This window comes from Euphorbia lathyris, chromosome 8, assembly GCF_963576675.1.
Source record: "Euphorbia lathyris chromosome 8, ddEupLath1.1, whole genome shotgun sequence".
Classification (NCBI taxonomy): domain Eukaryota; kingdom Viridiplantae; phylum Streptophyta; class Magnoliopsida; order Malpighiales; family Euphorbiaceae; genus Euphorbia; species Euphorbia lathyris.
The window spans coordinates 52,283,173-52,300,719 of record NC_088917.1 but is presented as its reverse complement, the minus strand read 5'-3'; the positions used below and the strand labels follow the sequence as shown (position 1 = coordinate 52,300,719).

Here is a 17,547-nt window from a genome sequence, read left to right as displayed (position 1 = left end):
ATGGAATCATTGATGAAAAACAAGTATAAGATCTTAATGGGCAAGAATATTAATTAATTGTATTATAATAAACAGTAATATAGAACTAAATAAAAAGATAACATATAAAGTTAATGGAGAAAAAATATAATATGATTAATTTAATTATGACGTTTAACTGAAATTGTATATATTTTGTAAATGTTAAGCTTAAATTCGTATTATTTTGTAAACGTTAAGTCTATATTGGTGCTATTTTGTACGTGGGGCTTAAATTGATATTATATTGTAAACGTTAAGCCTAATTTGATATTATGTTGTAAACGTTAAGCCTATATTGGTGCTATTTTGAACGTTGAGCCTAAATTGGTACTTCCTCAATAATCTTAGACCTATTTTGGTACCTTATCCTTTTAAACTAATTACAACATATACTAAACTAGACACTTTCAAAGTTCACTTTTTCAAAATACTCTTAGTATATATATTATCACTTAACATTTCTGGCTACACATTATTTGTGGATAAATTACATACGTGGTGTACAACTTTTACCTGTTTTCACACTTTGATGTACAACCAAAAAAATTTCACACTAAAGTGTATATTCTTCTGGTAACCTTCCACTAAAGTATACGACCGGTAAAAATGACCGGTCAATGTTGTCACGTCAGTATTTTGACCACTTTAAAAGTAAAAAATTCACACATCTAATATGAAATTACTAAAATACCCTCATCCATTCCAAATTGAAAAAAAGTAGAACTCACTCCCTCTCTTCCTTCATTTTCTGTATCTCATCTCTCTCTCTTCTCATTTCTCTCTCTAACTCTTCTCTCTCTCTCTAAAAGCTTTCAATCACTCTATGTAATAAAAAGACAACCCAACTCTATTATAACTGGGTTTTTTTCCAGATTCGATGTTTTGGGTATTAATCGATCCGAAATTCCAGATTAAGTTAAAAACCCAATAGAAATTTGCATGGAAGCTCTTTTTTGGTATGATTTGGGTATTAAACGATCCAAAATTGCAGATAAAGAATATTTGGTATGGATGGGGATTAAACGATTGGAAATTGCAGTCGAAGAAGTTTTAGGTATGGCTGGACATTAAACGATTAGAATTTGCAAACTTTGGATATAATTTGGGTATGGTTGGGCATTAACTAATCGGAAATCGCAAATAAAGAATATTTTGATTCTCTTGAAAAACTTATCAAATTTTGCTTAGTAGGACTTAGTTCTTCAAATTATATATACCCAAAAGCTTTCAATCTCTCTATGTATTGGCGGTTAATCGGCAAACAAGATTTTTTGCTTCTAATTTTTTTTCTATTTCCCCCGGCTCAGGAGAACGAAATAGAAAGAGAGAGATCGAAAGCTTTTAGAGAGAAAGAGAAGAGTTAGAGAGAGAAATGGAAAGATAGAGAGAGAAAATGGAGAGAGATAGTGGGTTCTACTTTTTTTTTTCAATTTGGAAGGAATGAGGGTATTTTAGTAATTCCATATTAGAAGTGTGAATTTTTTACTTTTGGAGTGGTTAAAATGTTAACGTGGCAACGTTGACTTGCGTTTACTGGTCATTTTTACCGGCTGTACACTTTAGTGGGAGGTCACCAAAAGGTTGTACACTTTAGTGTGAAATTTTTTTGGTTGTACACCAAAGTGTGAAAACAGGTAAAAATTGTACACCACGTATATAATTTACCCCATTATTTGTGCGAACAACAACTGCGAAACATTATTTGTGCAATTTGTTCCTCTTACTTGTGCGATTATTGTTGCGGTTTTTATGCGATTCAATGATAAATGTCAAAAATAATGTAAGTTTTAATCTCCTTGCAAATTTGTGGTTTAGTTTAGGATTTTGGTTTGATTTAGGGTTTACTGGTTTAGGGTTTAGGATGCGATTTAGGATTTACTGATTTAGCGTATGCATTGGAAATAAGTTTTAGAAATCATCTTATTTATGCATGAAGATGTTTTCGTAGTCAGGAGAACCCTTCTGCGGTGGAAGTAACTGCGGAGGAAATTCATATCAGTCAATTGAATTTCCTCTGCAGTTGTTTACACTGCAGAAGGGTTCTCCTGATTGCGAAAACAATTTAGTAGATTACTTTTGCACTACGAATGGATTGCAGAAACTATGAAGACATTTATCTCCACAGTTTAGTGATCTGTTTTTGCAATTGCAAAATGTTTTAAGCTTATTTGATTTCGTAGTGAGAAGGATTTTATTAATATCGAAGTAGTTTTGTTTTCTTGTTTTTTTACACTAAAATACCTTTTTTTGTTTAATAATGTGAAGGATTGTAAGAAGAGAAAAAGAGTACTTCTTGATAATAGTATTAAAAGCATAAAATTCAAGTATCCATTCAGTTTGAATAAAAAAGGCATCAATCACGATGAAGGCTGACATTGAGATAATGAAGAAAGTCAATAATAAATTGTCAAAAAAGCAAGTGAAATTGTTTAAGAGGACTTCTTTTAGACATTTGGTGGATATGAAAGTATGCACATTATCTATTCTCATACGATATAGTGTAATAAGTAGAGAGATTACTCCAGAAAACCCAAAACGTAGAGAGATGTGGTCCAACATCAAAGGAGTTGAACTCAAATTTGGAGATTGGAAGTTCGAACTGATCACCGGATTGAGATTTGGGGATACAAAGACAATTTTGCAAAGGATGAGTCTATTAAAGAAGAAGAATAGATTGAGAGACATATACTTTGGAGGAAGACAGAGCTTAACACAAGCTTTCGACAACACAAATTGGCATAACAAAGAAGACAATGATGCAGTATTCATGGCGATGTTGTATGTTATACATAAGATCTTCTACACTACTGATCCATCTCATTCGGTGGATAATAATATCATCAACCTCGCTAATTTTCTCAAGCTTTTTGATGAGTTTCTATGGGGAGTAATTGCTTGGGAGCAGACTTATAGGACCATGCAAAGGGTTATAACTGGTTTGTCCATAAAAGAAAAGTTTGAGAAATCCAGTCAAGAGAAGATTGATAGTGACGTATCATATCAACTAATTGGGTTAGCACAAGCATTCCAGGTATGATTATATATATATATATATATATATATATAGTTGATTTTATATTTGTATCAACATATTTAAATTGAATTGAACTTTTTGTACATGTTTGAATACTCGAGGTCACGTAAATTCTATCTCAAAAAAGAAAGTAACGTCCTCCCACGCCTGAGTAGATGGATAACTATGAAAAACCCAATATTCAAAGAAGCAACAGAAGTTTTCGCTGCAAGTAAAAAAGGATGCGTATATGAAGCGGTTTTGCTCACATGGACCTTAATGACCATGTAAAATTTGGTCATTCACTATTAGATCTAGGCTTATTAGAATCCTAGGACAGTGATTCAAATCATCGTAAGGCTTAAATTTAATAAACCTAGATCTAACGGTGAATAACCAAATTCATTTAGTCATTAAGGTCTATGTGAACATTGCTGGTATATGAAAACCTTTAATATGTGTTTTATCCAGCTTATGCTATGGGTTACAATTTGATAGTTGGATATTTTGTTTTGTGGTCATTTGAAGCTCTAGAATCTCAGTGGAGAAAAATAAAAAAATCTTGTTTCTGGTATAAGTCACTCCATGACTATATCGACGGTCATGCGGATGCGATAGATCTTGATAGTTTATTTAAGAATTATGAGATCGTGGAAGAAAGAAGAAGATGAGATAAAGATGGAGGAGGAGGAGGTGAAGAAGAAGAGGAAGACCAATAAGAGGATGGGGAAGAGAAGAGGAAGAACAAGAACAAGAAGAGAAGTATGAAGAATGAAGATGTAGATGAGAAGGGTGTAGAAGGAGAAGAGGATGGAAAAGGAGGTGCGCAAATAAAGCTGAAAGAAGATCAAAAGGAAAAGTTACGACTTCATATACTCAAGCTGAAGGCAAAGGTTAGGGTGGAGGTTGTTCCAGAGTTGATGGAAAACATGAGCGGAGAGTTGATGAGAGAGTGAGCTTTTTAACTCACTATAATTAGGTTTAGCTTGTTATGCTTTATTATTATTATTATAATATTAGAAATTGAATATGTATGCTTATATATTAAACATATGTGTTAACCTAACTCATTAACCTTACCACGCTTCATATTTGTCATTAGCGAATTATTTGGCTCATGTCAAATTTCCTACAATATATATATACCGTAGAAACTTAATTAAAGTATTTTGATTGAAAATGAAAAACTAAAAGACAAATTTATATTTATATAACTAAGAATAATTTTGTATTTTCATATATAAAAATAAATAGAACCATTAAAGAGCTTAGTGAGATAAAATTAAATAGAGTCTCCAAGAAACTATCAGTTAACTCTCTAAAAGTAATACAAACAATTTGCTCTTAGTTACTTAATATATTAAACTACATGTCATCTACAACAATACATATCATACTCACTTCTTAATAAAAAAAAAAAATTATTACTAAAATTATTATTCAGAATTATGTTTACGAATAGAGAAAGAAGATATATTATTTAATAATAAATTATTAGTAAAGAATAAAATAACCAGGGTCGTTTCTGACCTTTTGTAGACCTGAGGCGAGGGAATAAGTTTGGGCCTTTTAATACAAAATTTTTAAAAGTAATTTTTTTTAAAAGTTAAATTAGAAGTTGTCGGTCATCCAAACTAGGTTGACACCCCTAAATACCTAGGTGTAATTTAAAAATGTGCTAAGCAAAATCAATATTTTTAAGAATACAACTTCAAATTATGTTAAACAAAATCAAAATTAATCTAAACCACTAAAGAACGGTCTCTATATTGATATTCTTCATTTTCTAACTCTTTTCCAAAGTGGAAGACCATCTTATGTTAACCTTCAACTACACCATTTGCTTAAGTCAACAAAGAACCCTAAACACAAATTAGGCAAAAAAAAACACCAAACACAAAGAAATCCTAGGCACGTCCACATTACTGAGCACAAAAGCTTCTATCACTCTTATTCCATACAATGCAGAGATAATAATATGCACTATATAGTTATCACTCTTATCGGCACTAGTTTTAACTTAGTTAACATCAAGCACTAAAAAAAGTTAAAACTCCATGAGTATTGATATGAAATGCCAATAATTCAGGTTTAAATTATACATAATCTGTAGTCAAGAATGACAAAATGTTCCCAAAAAAGAAAGAGCATGTACAGAACACTCGAAAAATTATCTTATTCTAGGCGGCTGTCTTCAAGACTTCAAACACAACTCTAGAGAAACCATGTATCGAAATGATAATCTTGTGTGCCTACAATACAAAACATCAATTTATTTTACCATGTTACATAAATTATATGAAGTAGCCTTACTACAAACTAAATGCTTTTAAGTAGCCTTACTACAAACTAAATGCTTTTATTAGCCTTAATTTAATATAAAGTAATAGCTTGTAAGATATTACTCAGCACAAAAATTTCTAAAGGACATAAAAACCAATCGGCTAAATTATCCCTTCTGCATAACATAAACACCAAACACAAAGAAAACCTAAGCACGTTGGCTACGGATCCGCCAGGCCAATTGGATGTGTTTAAACATGTCAGCCAAATAAGCAATCTGCAGCCTCTTGAAGTGCAAGCACCGCATGGCTCTGGAACCTCAAATCATTCTGCCATAAATCAACAAAAACATACGAACATACTCATCACCAACAGGTTTCCCCAATTTATTAACTATTCATAACAAAAAAAAATTGATTATTGACTTTCAAATCTTGAGCAATTTCATGAACAAGCCGTTGGAATGGCAATTTGTGGATCAAAAGCTCATTGCTCTTTTGATATTTTCTGATTTCTCTGGTAATTTCATTAAACAAAAAAAGAATCCATCAGATTTATGATTAGATCGGGATTGATTATAATAGAAGAATTAAAGTTACGGGAATCGCATACCGGAGAGCCACAGCTCTAGGGCAATAGGTTTTTTTACTCCTCCATTAGAAGAAGAAGATTTTGGGAAGAAAGCATGTGGCGTCTCTGTCTATCCTTCTCCTCTTCAACAACGTATACGGTGTAGTTAGGTTAATATGTTTTAATAAAAAATTTTAATATATATATACTGAATAAAAAAAAATTTGGGGCCCTTTTGATTTAAGGCCCAGGACCGGCCCTGAAAATAACGAGAGGAGAGAGGAGGAAACTGAGATTCTTAATGATTTGAAAAGGAATTAAGTAAGAATCTTTTAAAATTAAATTTTATCCTATTATATTACTCAATGCGTTCCCGAATAATATTACTAATCTCGTCAGCTCGAATGGTTACCATGAGTATATCTTAATTTTTTTTTTCAAAAAACAAAATAATGTCTTCAATAGAAGGACTAATCAAGTTTTTTTTTTTCGCATTACACCTATTTAAGTCTCCAAAATAAAATTTCAAAATCAATTAGGACTCTAAACAATCAAAATCATTAATCAGGTCTCTAAACTAAGTAAAACCATCAATTGAGTCATCATCATATCCTAAAATCAGAAACTGCGACTATTTGATCTAAACTGTAATAATATATATATTGGTTTAAAATGGGTTTAGGGAAGAGTAAAACTGTTCAACCGAATGATTTTCGATAAAACATCAATTGATGATTTTTATTTAAAATGTGAACTCAATTGATGATTTTTTGTTAGTTCAAACATAATTAATGATTTTAATAGTTTAAGACCTTAATTGATTTTAAAATCTTAGTTTAAGAAACCAAATGAGTACAACCAAATGAGTACTACAGTAAAGCCCCTCTATTTTGTTATAAAAAAATTCAATCTCAACTTGATAATAACCTTTGTGACCAAACTCTATTTAGTAATAACCTCATAATTGTTGTATAAGTGTATACCTCAGCAGGGGTTTTGTTGTATATATACTTTTATATGTATACTATTCAAAAGTATAGTAATAATATTTTTATCCATTTATTAGGTAATGGAAAGGAAAGAGAGGGCATAAAATTGGTCAAAGGCTGCAGGGGAATGTCAGTGTCATTTTTGGACATTACATTACATGTAACTCTTCAATTTGCACTTGCTTCGTTTTACTAAAAGATAAAACCTACTAACTCACTTGTATTGTATCATCTCCAAATGGGCACAAATTAATGCAATGGAAGCACCACTGTTCCACTAAATTTCCTGCCTAAACTTTTTTACTTTCTTTCTTTTTTATGAATATCTTTTTCTCCCTTTTAAGTTTACATCTATTTTGCGTTTTGTAATTTATACTTTTTTTCTAATTTTATTTGTTTGTAATCTTTTAATTAATATTATTTTTTTTGTAATAATTCAAATTGATTTATTCGCATAAACTATAAATTTTGATTTTAAAATATAGTATATTTGAAAAATAATTCACCTAAAGAGTATCTAATAAGTTTAGAACTAATTAATTAAATAAATTTTATCTTATAAAATATATATATATATATATATATATATAATTTATTATTTATTCTCTTAAATTTTATTCTCATTTTCTTTTTTAGTTACAATATTTTCAGTATTATAAATGGTAGTAATATTTTTTCAAAATCCTATTTTCTAATTATTATTTTCAAAGTTCATTAGTTTATACTTTTATAATTTTGTATTATAAAGCTATTGGGTTGATGAATTCAAATTCAAGTTTGTTTCTTATTGAAAACTTGAACATCATGTGATAGTCAACAAAATGATCATATCCATCAACCTATCAATTTCTATATGTACAGTAAAATTAAGAAATTAATCAACGAGGTAACATTTGGGAAACAGTTAAACTGTTTACAGAGCAAAAATCTTGACCAGAATCTCTACTATCTTCACCAATTGAAAATGCTGGTCTTTTAGGAGAAGCAATACTATCAACACTTCCATTTTTTAGCATCAAATAAACTTCCAACATTGATGGTCTATCCTTTGGACTTTCTTGTACACATAACAATGCTACTTTTAGGCACATTAAGATTTTACACCCACAAAATGTGTCATCTAACACCGAATCAACAAACTCCAATCCGTTACCTGACCTCCACAGTTCGTATGCCTGTCATGTCACAACACTATGAATAAGCATTATTTTGAGGGGAAAATCTGAAATGAACTTACGTATTCTAAAAGGTTGAGATCTTCGCTTGAACCATAACAAAGTGAATGTTTCTTGCCACTTATGATCTGCAAAAGTACAACTCCGAAGCTATAAACATCGTATTTGGTCGAATAAACGCCTCGTTTCACATATTCAGGAGGCACATAACCACTGCATGATTATGAATTATGGTTAGCTGATGAACTAGCATGTAACTCTATATTTACTTCAGCAACCTGGGGTGTAATTCCCTTACTATGTTCCAACAATCTGGGCTGTTTTGGCCTCGGTGTTTTCCTTGTAGAAAATTCTTGCTATTCCAAAATCTGAAATCCTTGGCTTCATTTGATCATCCAATAAAATATTACTAGCTTTAATATCTCTGTGAATGATTTTGAAATTAGAGTATTCTTGGAGATACAGAAGTCCTTGGGCAATCCCTTCGATGATGTGAAGGCGTTTTTCCCAGTTTAACTTCAGTCTTCTTTGGCAGTCTAGTTCAAAAACAGAAGCATGTTGTGTTTGTTAGTGTAGTGGACATAAATAAACTAAATATGTTAATGAACATTATATGATATGATTATTATACCAAATAGGTAAAAGTCGAGGCTTTTGTTTGGCATGTATTCATAGACGAGCATTTTTTCTGCCTTTTCAGTGCAATATCCCAAAAGCCTCACTAGATTAACATGTTGCAGCTTTGCAGTTAATTTCACCTCATTTTCAAACTCTTTGACTCCTTGGTTTGATGTTTTTGAGAGTCTCTTAACTGCTATTTCCTCTCCCCTTTTCAATTTTCCCTGCCAAACCCCAACACCTATACTTAGAACAAACTAATTTACATTTTTTTATGCTACAAAATTGATTCAAGTACCTTGTATACAGGTCCATATCCACCCTCTCCAAGTCTATTTTTGCAGGAAAACTTGCTTGTGGCTGCTTTGATTTCGGAAAAAGTGAATACTCGAAGATTAGGAGCATTCTGTTCTTGATGTTCATTCATTTCTCTACTAGATCCAATTTCCGGGCTTTCAACTCTATCCAACTCCAATTTTCCTGAATCATAACATTAAAGAGAGGGACAAAAAGTTATGAAAATTTTCATAAACAACACCATAAACATTAAAACGTACTTTTACCTTTTGATTTGAGCATTCTGTATCTCACAAAGTAAGCCAAGACGCCAACAATGAGCACAAGGATAACCGTTGCAATTGGAACTGAAATCTTAACCCAAAATTGCTTCTTCTTCTTCTTCTTCTTCTTGTCTTCATCATCTTCTTCTCCGACCTTATAAGCTGTCTGAGAAAGTTTCCAGTTATCATCGTTTGCGAGTTGAAAAGCATAGTAACCGCGTAATCCTTTAGCCTTGGCATATGAAACTTTAGCCCTAATAGCCTCAACATCATCAAAATTGACCCATAGTGATTTGATGACAAAGTAATTAACACAATATGTAGAATTATAGTATGAAGACACTCCATAACCATAACCGGAAATGAATGACCTAATCGCCTTGTAGCCTACAGAACCATCCGGATTCATACCTGGACCGGATGCTGCTACACCAACTTCAACTGAATTATAGTATGAACTCGCTAGTTTCCATGCATAACCATGATAAGGCAACCCCAAAACCACCATGTTCACCGGAAATCCTTTTTCTATCCAAGCCCTTATACCGGAATCTGTATCAACATGGCCTGAAACAGGATCATACAAAGCAGCATGATTACCTGTAACATTGTCTGTTAAAGGCAAATGATAATCAAACGCTACGAAATTCGCCCAATCTAAGTTTCTCCTCATGGAATCAACTGGAAAACTGGCGGTCCCTACAGCCGGGATGCGATAAATAGCCATGGTGAGGAGTAACGGTGGAAGATGAGTTGCCTCGGAGTCGGAATTGATAGCAGCTCGCCATTCATCTAACAGAATTCCAATGTTATTCATATCGGAAGTAGTATTAGGCCAAAGCCAGCAGAGATCGAGACCGGCAAAGCCATAAACCCTGGCGGTTTCAATTGAAGAAGCGATGAAAGATTTCCTATGAGAAAGGTGAGTTACCATTGAAGAGAAGATAGAGTAGTTTCCATTGTAGGCAAGGCCTATGGATAAAAGTGTAACGAGTGATGGATTCTTGGACTTAAGTGTGGGTGTGAAGGAAGAAGCAGTTGATTGATCGGAGAAGGAAAGACGGTAAGTAGAAGAGTTAATAGCAGCAAATGCATAAGATGAGTGAAAATACTAGAATCGATAGTTGATGCAGGGAGATTTGAAACAGAATCATAGTAGGCAGATTTGATCCAGCTGGTTTCTGCATCTATGAGTGTAAATGTAATTGCAAGGAAGATAACTGGCAGGGGAAGAAACTGTTTGCTACTCATCGAATGAACGTATCTATGTGAAAGAAACACAAGGTCAATAGCTTTTTATAATTTCAACAACATTCAACTTTATTATTATTAAATAAAATTCTTATGCCCACCCTCAAATATTTTTCTTTATGAACAAATATTTCCTGGTAAGATTATAATGGAAGTGGAACCAATCTTTTGAAGAAATTTGGATATAGATTCATTTTTCAAACACGTCAAGAAGAATGCTATTTCTGAGAAACCAATAAAGATGCCTAACATCAGTCGTAAACGTGATAACAATTGTAGTGTAAAATACATCCGTGGCTGGATTTTATTCATTTTTACAGTAAAATTAATAATCAAAATGTAAAATAAAAGTCACTGATTTGTTAAGTTAAAGCTATTAAACTTTAATCAATGCATCAAAATGATCATTCAAGATTTTAAAATAAAAAATATTCAAGAATTGATAATATTTTAAGTAATTTTAATTCTTCAAAATTTTGGGTTTAAGGTCATTTAGAGCAATTCTAATGGGAATGATTGATGAGATGGAAAGTGCTTGAAAGAGTGTCTTACATTAAACTAACAATGGTTGCTTAGCTTTTTATGGCAATGTTGCCACTTTTTCTTCTTCTAATATTTAAGGCTATTTATTTTGGCCGCGTATATGATATCTAGGCTCCAAGGGAGATGTAAGAAAAATTACCGACTTGACTTTTTTTTTTTTTTTTTTTAAACCACCAACTTGACTTAGTGTGAACGACTTGGAAAATATAATTGAGGACATGTATAGTTAGGTTCCATTAAATACTTTGCAGAATGGGGCATATCTTAACTAAACCCTTTGCATGAGCTCGATGTGAACTTGTATAGTCTGGAGAGGCTGGCATTGCTTGTTTTGTCTGGTTCAACAATATGGCTTATCCTAGTAAGTTTTACGGGCCTACTGACCCCAAAGCTTCTCAAGCTCAAAGTTAGAGATCACAAATACAGTTGGAGATCAGTAAGCTAAAAGCTTTATTTTAAAATAATAATAATAATAATAATAATAATAATAAAGCTCTAGTAAGGTCAGATTACAGGAAGAGCACAGGTCAGTATTCTTCACAAGTTCCTTTCCCGTCAGGATAGGGCTAAAGTAGCTTTCTTTGTACCCAAAGAGTGGGTGATTCAGAGTTGTCTCTTGCCTTTATAAATTCAAGTAATTTTCAATTGACTAGGAGATTATATGTACGTATAATTAAGGTTGAGCATAAGCCAAACAGTATATACATATATAATCCTCATACACAAGAGCTTAATGTTAATATTTATAATAATTTCAACATAATAAAGAATATGTTTAAGCATCCGAAATTGATCACAAAACCAGCCAAGTCATAACAGGCTGATTCCATCATGACGCTATTTACGGCATTCGAATAATACCTGCTCCTCTTCAACTGAGCTCATATCTCCTGTTACACAAACCCAAGTTTCTGTAATTTTCTCAACTTTTTCTTCATCTATCTCAACTAAAGTAAACGCCCTTCGTGTGCCTCTAGACTGTCCTGTGAACTGTGAGGTTTCACTATTTGAGGATCTTTGTTCGTCCTCATTTCTTTTAACTCTAGGAACAATCGCCCCATTCAGGTATATAATCTTGTCATCACCAACTACAATCATCTGTCGCTCCCCATTTCCATAAGCCAGCTCTTTATGCATGTGACCAAACACGACCAGTGGGATATTCAATTCAGTACTCTCTTTTAGGTGTCCAATGGCTTGTGCTAGATCTGTATAAAAGGATGTTCATATAAACATGATATAATTCAAATTGGCCCCTAACCTTTTTTTTCTAATGTTACCTTCAACATTTTTACTCTAGCTCGGTTTTGCCTGTCTCAAAGGATTCAGTTGGTAATTACCAACAAAGTCCGGTCCGTTAGTAATTTCAGTCTATATTTATTTGCACAGGGGTAAAATTGAACTAGGGGAAAAATGATGAGGGATATTGGAAAAAGAAAACGTTATAGGTTAATTTGAAACTCCGCAAAAACATTGAAGGAAATTTTGCACCATAACCCTAACCACACAACAAATGGTTTCCATGCCTTGACACAATGGACCAACTTGGTAAATTTACAAAGCAGAGATAGTAATGACCAAAAAAGCACCTGAAAAAATGCATGTGCATATACAGACATGCATAAAAAGAAAAAAATACCTGGATCACCATGATCCCCACCTCCAATACCCCAATCTTTTCCGCAGATGTCATTCAAGTTAGAACCAAGACCTGAAAATGGAACCAAATGGAGATCAATATATGAATTTGTCCCAAACAGCTAGTTGGCAAGTAATTTTGGCCAACTAATTTACCTGTTGGCCCGTTATGTGCAAGAAATATAACCAAATGGTCTTTTGGAGTGCCCACAGCAGCATTAGAGATTCTCCTGGCACTTACATTCATGTCTTGGACTCCATATCTGAGAACATTCTAAATGGTAATAGATATGGTATTAAATATTTTGTAATTAGAACATCAAACTAATGACTAAGCATGAGAAGGATTAAACAATGTAGGGACAGTCAACAATATGAATAACAAAGGCATGTGAAATATGAAGCTATCTGGAAATTTCTTTATCTATTTAGGTAAATTGAAATAAAAGAACGATTGGCATGGTTATGTGAATCCTATGCGTTTGCCTCAAACAATACAAACCTTACAGATAAAAGCTCTTTCCGAAATAGCTGCTGACCGCCACAAGAAAATGGCCGTCCACCAACAATGCTAAGTTTTAATGTGGGAAAATCCAAACGCCCATAACCTACATGCTCTTCACCAAGACTGGAAAATTCCAAAAAGCGCGTGTTGTAATCAGTAGTTAAAATTCCTCTACACTCCACTTTATTTATGACGATTAGATGCTTGAATCGAATCACCGTAAAAAGCTCTACATCATCCTACCCTTAGATTATGTATCATAAGCACATACGCCAATTGCTAATATCAGAAATGATTAAATGTGATGCTGCCACACCACCACAGGCCTGACTATCATAAGACTTTGAAAAACATGTATCAATTCCTATCCATATTCAAAAAAAGTAAAAAAGAGAATTTGTTGATGGAATGAAGCGATAATTCAATGAGAAAATAGTGTATTGTAAAAGGGAAGGGATGACTTCTAGAAACACCACATATAATAGTGTACTATCCAGTCTCCAATTCTTCACAGATTCAGTATCTCAATATGTAAGAGGCAGATACACTGATCACATACATAATAAAATAAATGAAGGAAAGCATGACGCCAATGTGATTAATGCTGACATTTCAACCAAATGAGCAATAGAGATCTTAAGATATAAGAAGGGAAGTAAAACTTTTTTTCAAATTCTTAAACATCTAACAAAATGATAGAAAAGATGTATAAAAGGCATCATCCAGAAATTTGGCATTCTAGCAGTAAGATAAGCTCACCATTCCAGTTGAAGTTGAACACCATCCTTCTTCCTAACATTCAACAAAGAAGACAATTATAAGGACTCAATTTAACTTGCTTGCTATGCTCATGTCAACATACTTAATGATGCAAAATTCAGATACTCTTGTAAAGTCTAAGCTAGCTGCTTGTAATTTATTACAAGCATATAGTGTACGAAACCACACACACAATAAGAACTACACTTAAATAGGATTCAAATATTATTCAGAAAATCTTGTTCTTTCTTTTTTATATATATAAATATTCAATACTGAAACACAGTTTAATTTTCATGTGTTCCAGTCAGCAGAAATTTAAAGACATGAAATATAAAGCAAAACTAAAACATAATCTTGCAATTTGCATAGAATCCAATAAGAAGATCAACTGTTGAAGAGGGTATTCGTGTCTGGACTTACTTCTGCGAGAACCTTTTAGTGCTCCACGAATCATGATTTCCCAAAATAACTGCTTTGGGAAATTTAAGCTCTGCAACACTCTGGACAAGCTGGACATTCTCATTACCAAAATCACCTAAAATGAGCCGAATGAGAGGGAAGGACAGGAAAAAAAATTAAAAAAATATAGGGAAATGAAAGACTGGCTAACTGGACTAGAATCAACAATTTTACTTGAAATAATGGACATACTCAGAATCGCTAGACCGAGGCCCGTCTAGGCTAATTTTCCATGTCATCTTTTTTTACTAACAATAATGAGCATGTCTATGATGCAGCATACATGTGCTAATAAATGGTAATATTTAATAAAGAGAAAAACATGGAGTCCTGAATGGGTCCAGATACTTCAGTATTTAACTCACTAATTATAAACAAGAAGATGGAGATAACATAGATAGGAAGTAAACAAAAGCCAATGACATCAGATAGGTCAAGGAGAGAGAGGAAAACCTGCCTGTAAAAAGCACCAAATCCGGCTGCAATGCCATTTAAGAAAAATTAGATATGTAGATGATGTTTGAAGTTGCAAAATATTGACAATAATTATGAAAAATGTTTAAGGAAGTTTTTATACTGGATAGATATATTGTTTTGTCGCTAAGTATACAATATCTGGATATTGTTTAAATCTATTTATATAATGTGTAATTTAGGTGGATTTACTTTTGAATCCGCATGTGAAAGGTAAAAGAATTCTCAGGTGACACTTTTGCTCCAAAGAACAAACTCCAAGCAAGCTGTAATAAGGTTAACATCATTCTTATTGAGTTTTTAGGGATTGTCTAATATATTATAGCCAAAACCTGTGTTCAGCAACTTCTGTAGGTGTGTGTTTGACAGAAGCTTGCATAATTTTAGTAGTGCCTCAATCATAAAACAAAACAAGCAATGGAAACTTCTATTAATAGCTGTTCTTTCCTGGATTTATAAACAAGTATGGAAAACTTGACATGAGTACATCCACGTTCTTGTTCCTTTCCCTTTTTTTCCATTTTACACTTTTCCTTGTATTTGAATGTCATACCTAAGATTTTCTGTTTGGTTGTCAGTTATGCATAAATATGAGAATATAACAACATAATTGAAGTAACAGTTTGATTGATAACTCACCCACAGACCACACCACTGCTAAACAGCCAGAGCCGCAAAAACAAGGGTAGTTACTGAAAAATGAAGAAAGCTTCATATGCTTGTAGCCTTGCAAATTACAGTGAAGTGATCAATACAAACCTTACATAAATTTTTGGCCAAGTGGCAGCTTAGAGATCTCATGCTCTCTCTGTCTCTGGCTAAACCCTAAGATATAAAGTCTGAGCTTCTTATTCAAAATCCAAATTATGTTGTTGTCATTGACTTCAATTGTCGCATGATACTAGATTCCGCTGCCAACCTTAGAAACCGCTACTTGAACCTAATGCTAGATATTTTAAGAGATGCATTCTTACAGAAATTCTTTTACAAGAATCAACAAAAGAACTCAGAACCAGTCTCAAGATCAAGTCCAATATTCAGTAAAACCTAATATGAATAATATGGCTCAAGCCCCACAAATCCATGAAAAGTATAGCTTAAAGAATCAACCTTGCATTTGGTTCATTCATATCACCTTCAATGTACAATTAGTAACTGATAGAGAACGACATATCTATAAGAGTGCATATATTTGTACCAATATATTCAAGCAGGTCATCTTTCATCCTATCATGAACTCACATTGTCTCTAGTTCCATCAGAAAATTGTTAATAGTTTGTAAGAAACAATAATTTTAAAAAAAAACATTTCTTTTTTTTTTTTTGTATATGCTAAAGCAGGCATACAAGAATTGCATATTCCATTAGGCTTACAAAATATTTAGTGGTTTCTGATACTTTAGAGAACGCTTCTCCTCTTGAGGGAGCCGCAGAACAGGCTTGGTCACTTGTTAATAATTCCCAAACTCATTCTTAGCAATATCATATAAGTTCATTTTCGCATAGATACCTAAAAAATTTCCTAAGACGATGACCCATATTTCAAGGCAGTATCAAACATTGTTCATTTACAGTTTCAAGACCTAAATCTTGTCATTAGCATGGTTTTTTTTGTTCTTTCTTTCTTTTTCCAGATTATAAATCCATTGGTTGCTGACATATTCAATCTATGTTGCACTGAAACTCTTAGTCACTAGCGTTTCCGCTTTACATGCCCTTTTCCATTTCTTTTCTGTTCCGTTACCATTACCGTTTCCGTTTCCTAGCTATATTTTTATAGAAACATCATTCCCCGGTGTCCAATTCAGTATAAGTTTCCCTTTCCATGCAACATAGTATTCAATACAACATGATTCAAATAGAAGACTACTATACAAGGATTATACTTCAATTGCCAAGAAAATAAACGAAGTACCTGCAAAAGTTGAAGAGCTTTTGTATCTTCTTCAAGACTCCAATCATCATGCTTTGACCAACACCAACAAACAAACAAAAAAAGCCCCGGATATATAGATTAAATGCCCATAATTTATGGAAAATAGTATACCAATAAACAAGTAAGGCTGTTAAGCGAAAGCAGAGCTAGGTTTTGTAGAATGGAACAAATGCTTCAAAAGTGAATAGAGAGTAGACTGCAGAGAGTTACTCACGACGTCTCCGACGACGACTATTCGAGCCGAGGCCGCCATTGAAGAGAAATAAGAGGTGCTACTGCTGGACTTGGAGGAGAAAAAGAGGCGAGGAGCAGAAGGCGATACAGAAAAGAAAGTGGGCGCGTAGGGTAACGCGCTTAAGCTTGACATAATATGACCTCCTCCCCTTATTTTAGGGGCAACAGGAGTCTCCCCTGCCGAGAAACGAACATGACCGAGTCGGAGGCTGTCCAGTGTCTTATGGGTCTCATCTAGGGAGTTAACGAGACCGAGCCCAGTAGGAGATTGCTGTATTTGAGTAACTGGCCGAGGATTGGTTCAATTGATTGATTGGGTTCAACAAATGGATTCGATTTCGAATTGATTAAACCAATCACGTGATAAATAATATATATAATAAAATTCCTTTTTTTTTTTTTTGAAACAGAATGGTAGATTAATGAGTCAAAATTTGGTAAAAGTTTAGCATTACAGATGAAAAGAAACTCGAGATAGAATGAAAAACAGTGGGACAAGTATTGAAACGTGTGGCT

General features: G+C 33.2%; 1 protein-coding gene and 1 pseudogene across 4 annotated transcripts; both read right to left on the bottom strand.

The window, feature by feature from the left end:
* Positions 1-7,683: 7,683 nt before the first annotated feature.
* On the bottom strand, positions 7,684-10,621 carry LOC136203516 (receptor-like serine/threonine-protein kinase SD1-6; annotated as a pseudogene).
* A 1,081-nt stretch (positions 10,622-11,702) lies between these two features.
* LOC136202543 (uncharacterized) lies at positions 11,703-17,294 on the bottom strand. Of its 4 annotated transcripts, XM_065993233.1 has the most exons (10): positions 17,012-17,293; positions 15,626-16,827; positions 15,501-15,553; positions 14,845-15,424; positions 14,349-14,463; positions 13,926-13,958; positions 13,164-13,289; positions 12,818-12,924; positions 12,663-12,734; positions 11,703-12,231 (listed from the first exon to the last, which is right to left on the bottom strand). In XM_065993233.1, the coding sequence occupies exons 4-10, from the start codon at positions 14,876-14,878 to the stop codon at positions 11,861-11,863; spliced, it is 858 nt and encodes a 285-aa protein (XP_065849305.1). In that variant the 5' UTR covers positions 14,879-15,424; positions 15,501-15,553; positions 15,626-16,827; positions 17,012-17,293; the 3' UTR covers positions 11,703-11,860. The 4 variants fall into 4 exon arrangements, with proteins under 4 accessions (XP_065849305.1, XP_065849303.1, XP_065849304.1 ...); XM_065993231.1 differs by lacking the exon at positions 15,501-15,553 and having other exon boundaries at positions 14,841-14,866; positions 16,777-16,827; positions 17,012-17,294; XM_065993232.1 differs by having other exon boundaries at positions 14,845-15,801; positions 16,777-16,827.
* Positions 17,295-17,547: the final 253 nt, after the last annotated feature.

What these genes read in the sequence shown, in the direction of transcription:
- LOC136202543 (XM_065993230.1), bottom strand. Translation starts at nt 17,164, where the DNA reads ATGTCAAGCTTAAGCGCGTTACCCTACGCGCCCACTTTCTTTTCTGTA. An exon ending in AAGCTCTTCAACTTTTGCAG is followed by an intron (nt 14,867 to 16,776) that starts GTACTTCGTTTA and finishes ATGGCATTGCAG; the next exon opens with CCGGATTTGGTGCTTTTTAC. An exon ending in TGGGGATCATGGTGATCCAG is followed by an intron (nt 12,232 to 12,662) that starts GTATTTTTTTCT and finishes CCTTTTATACAG; the next exon opens with ATCTAGCACAAGCCATTGGA.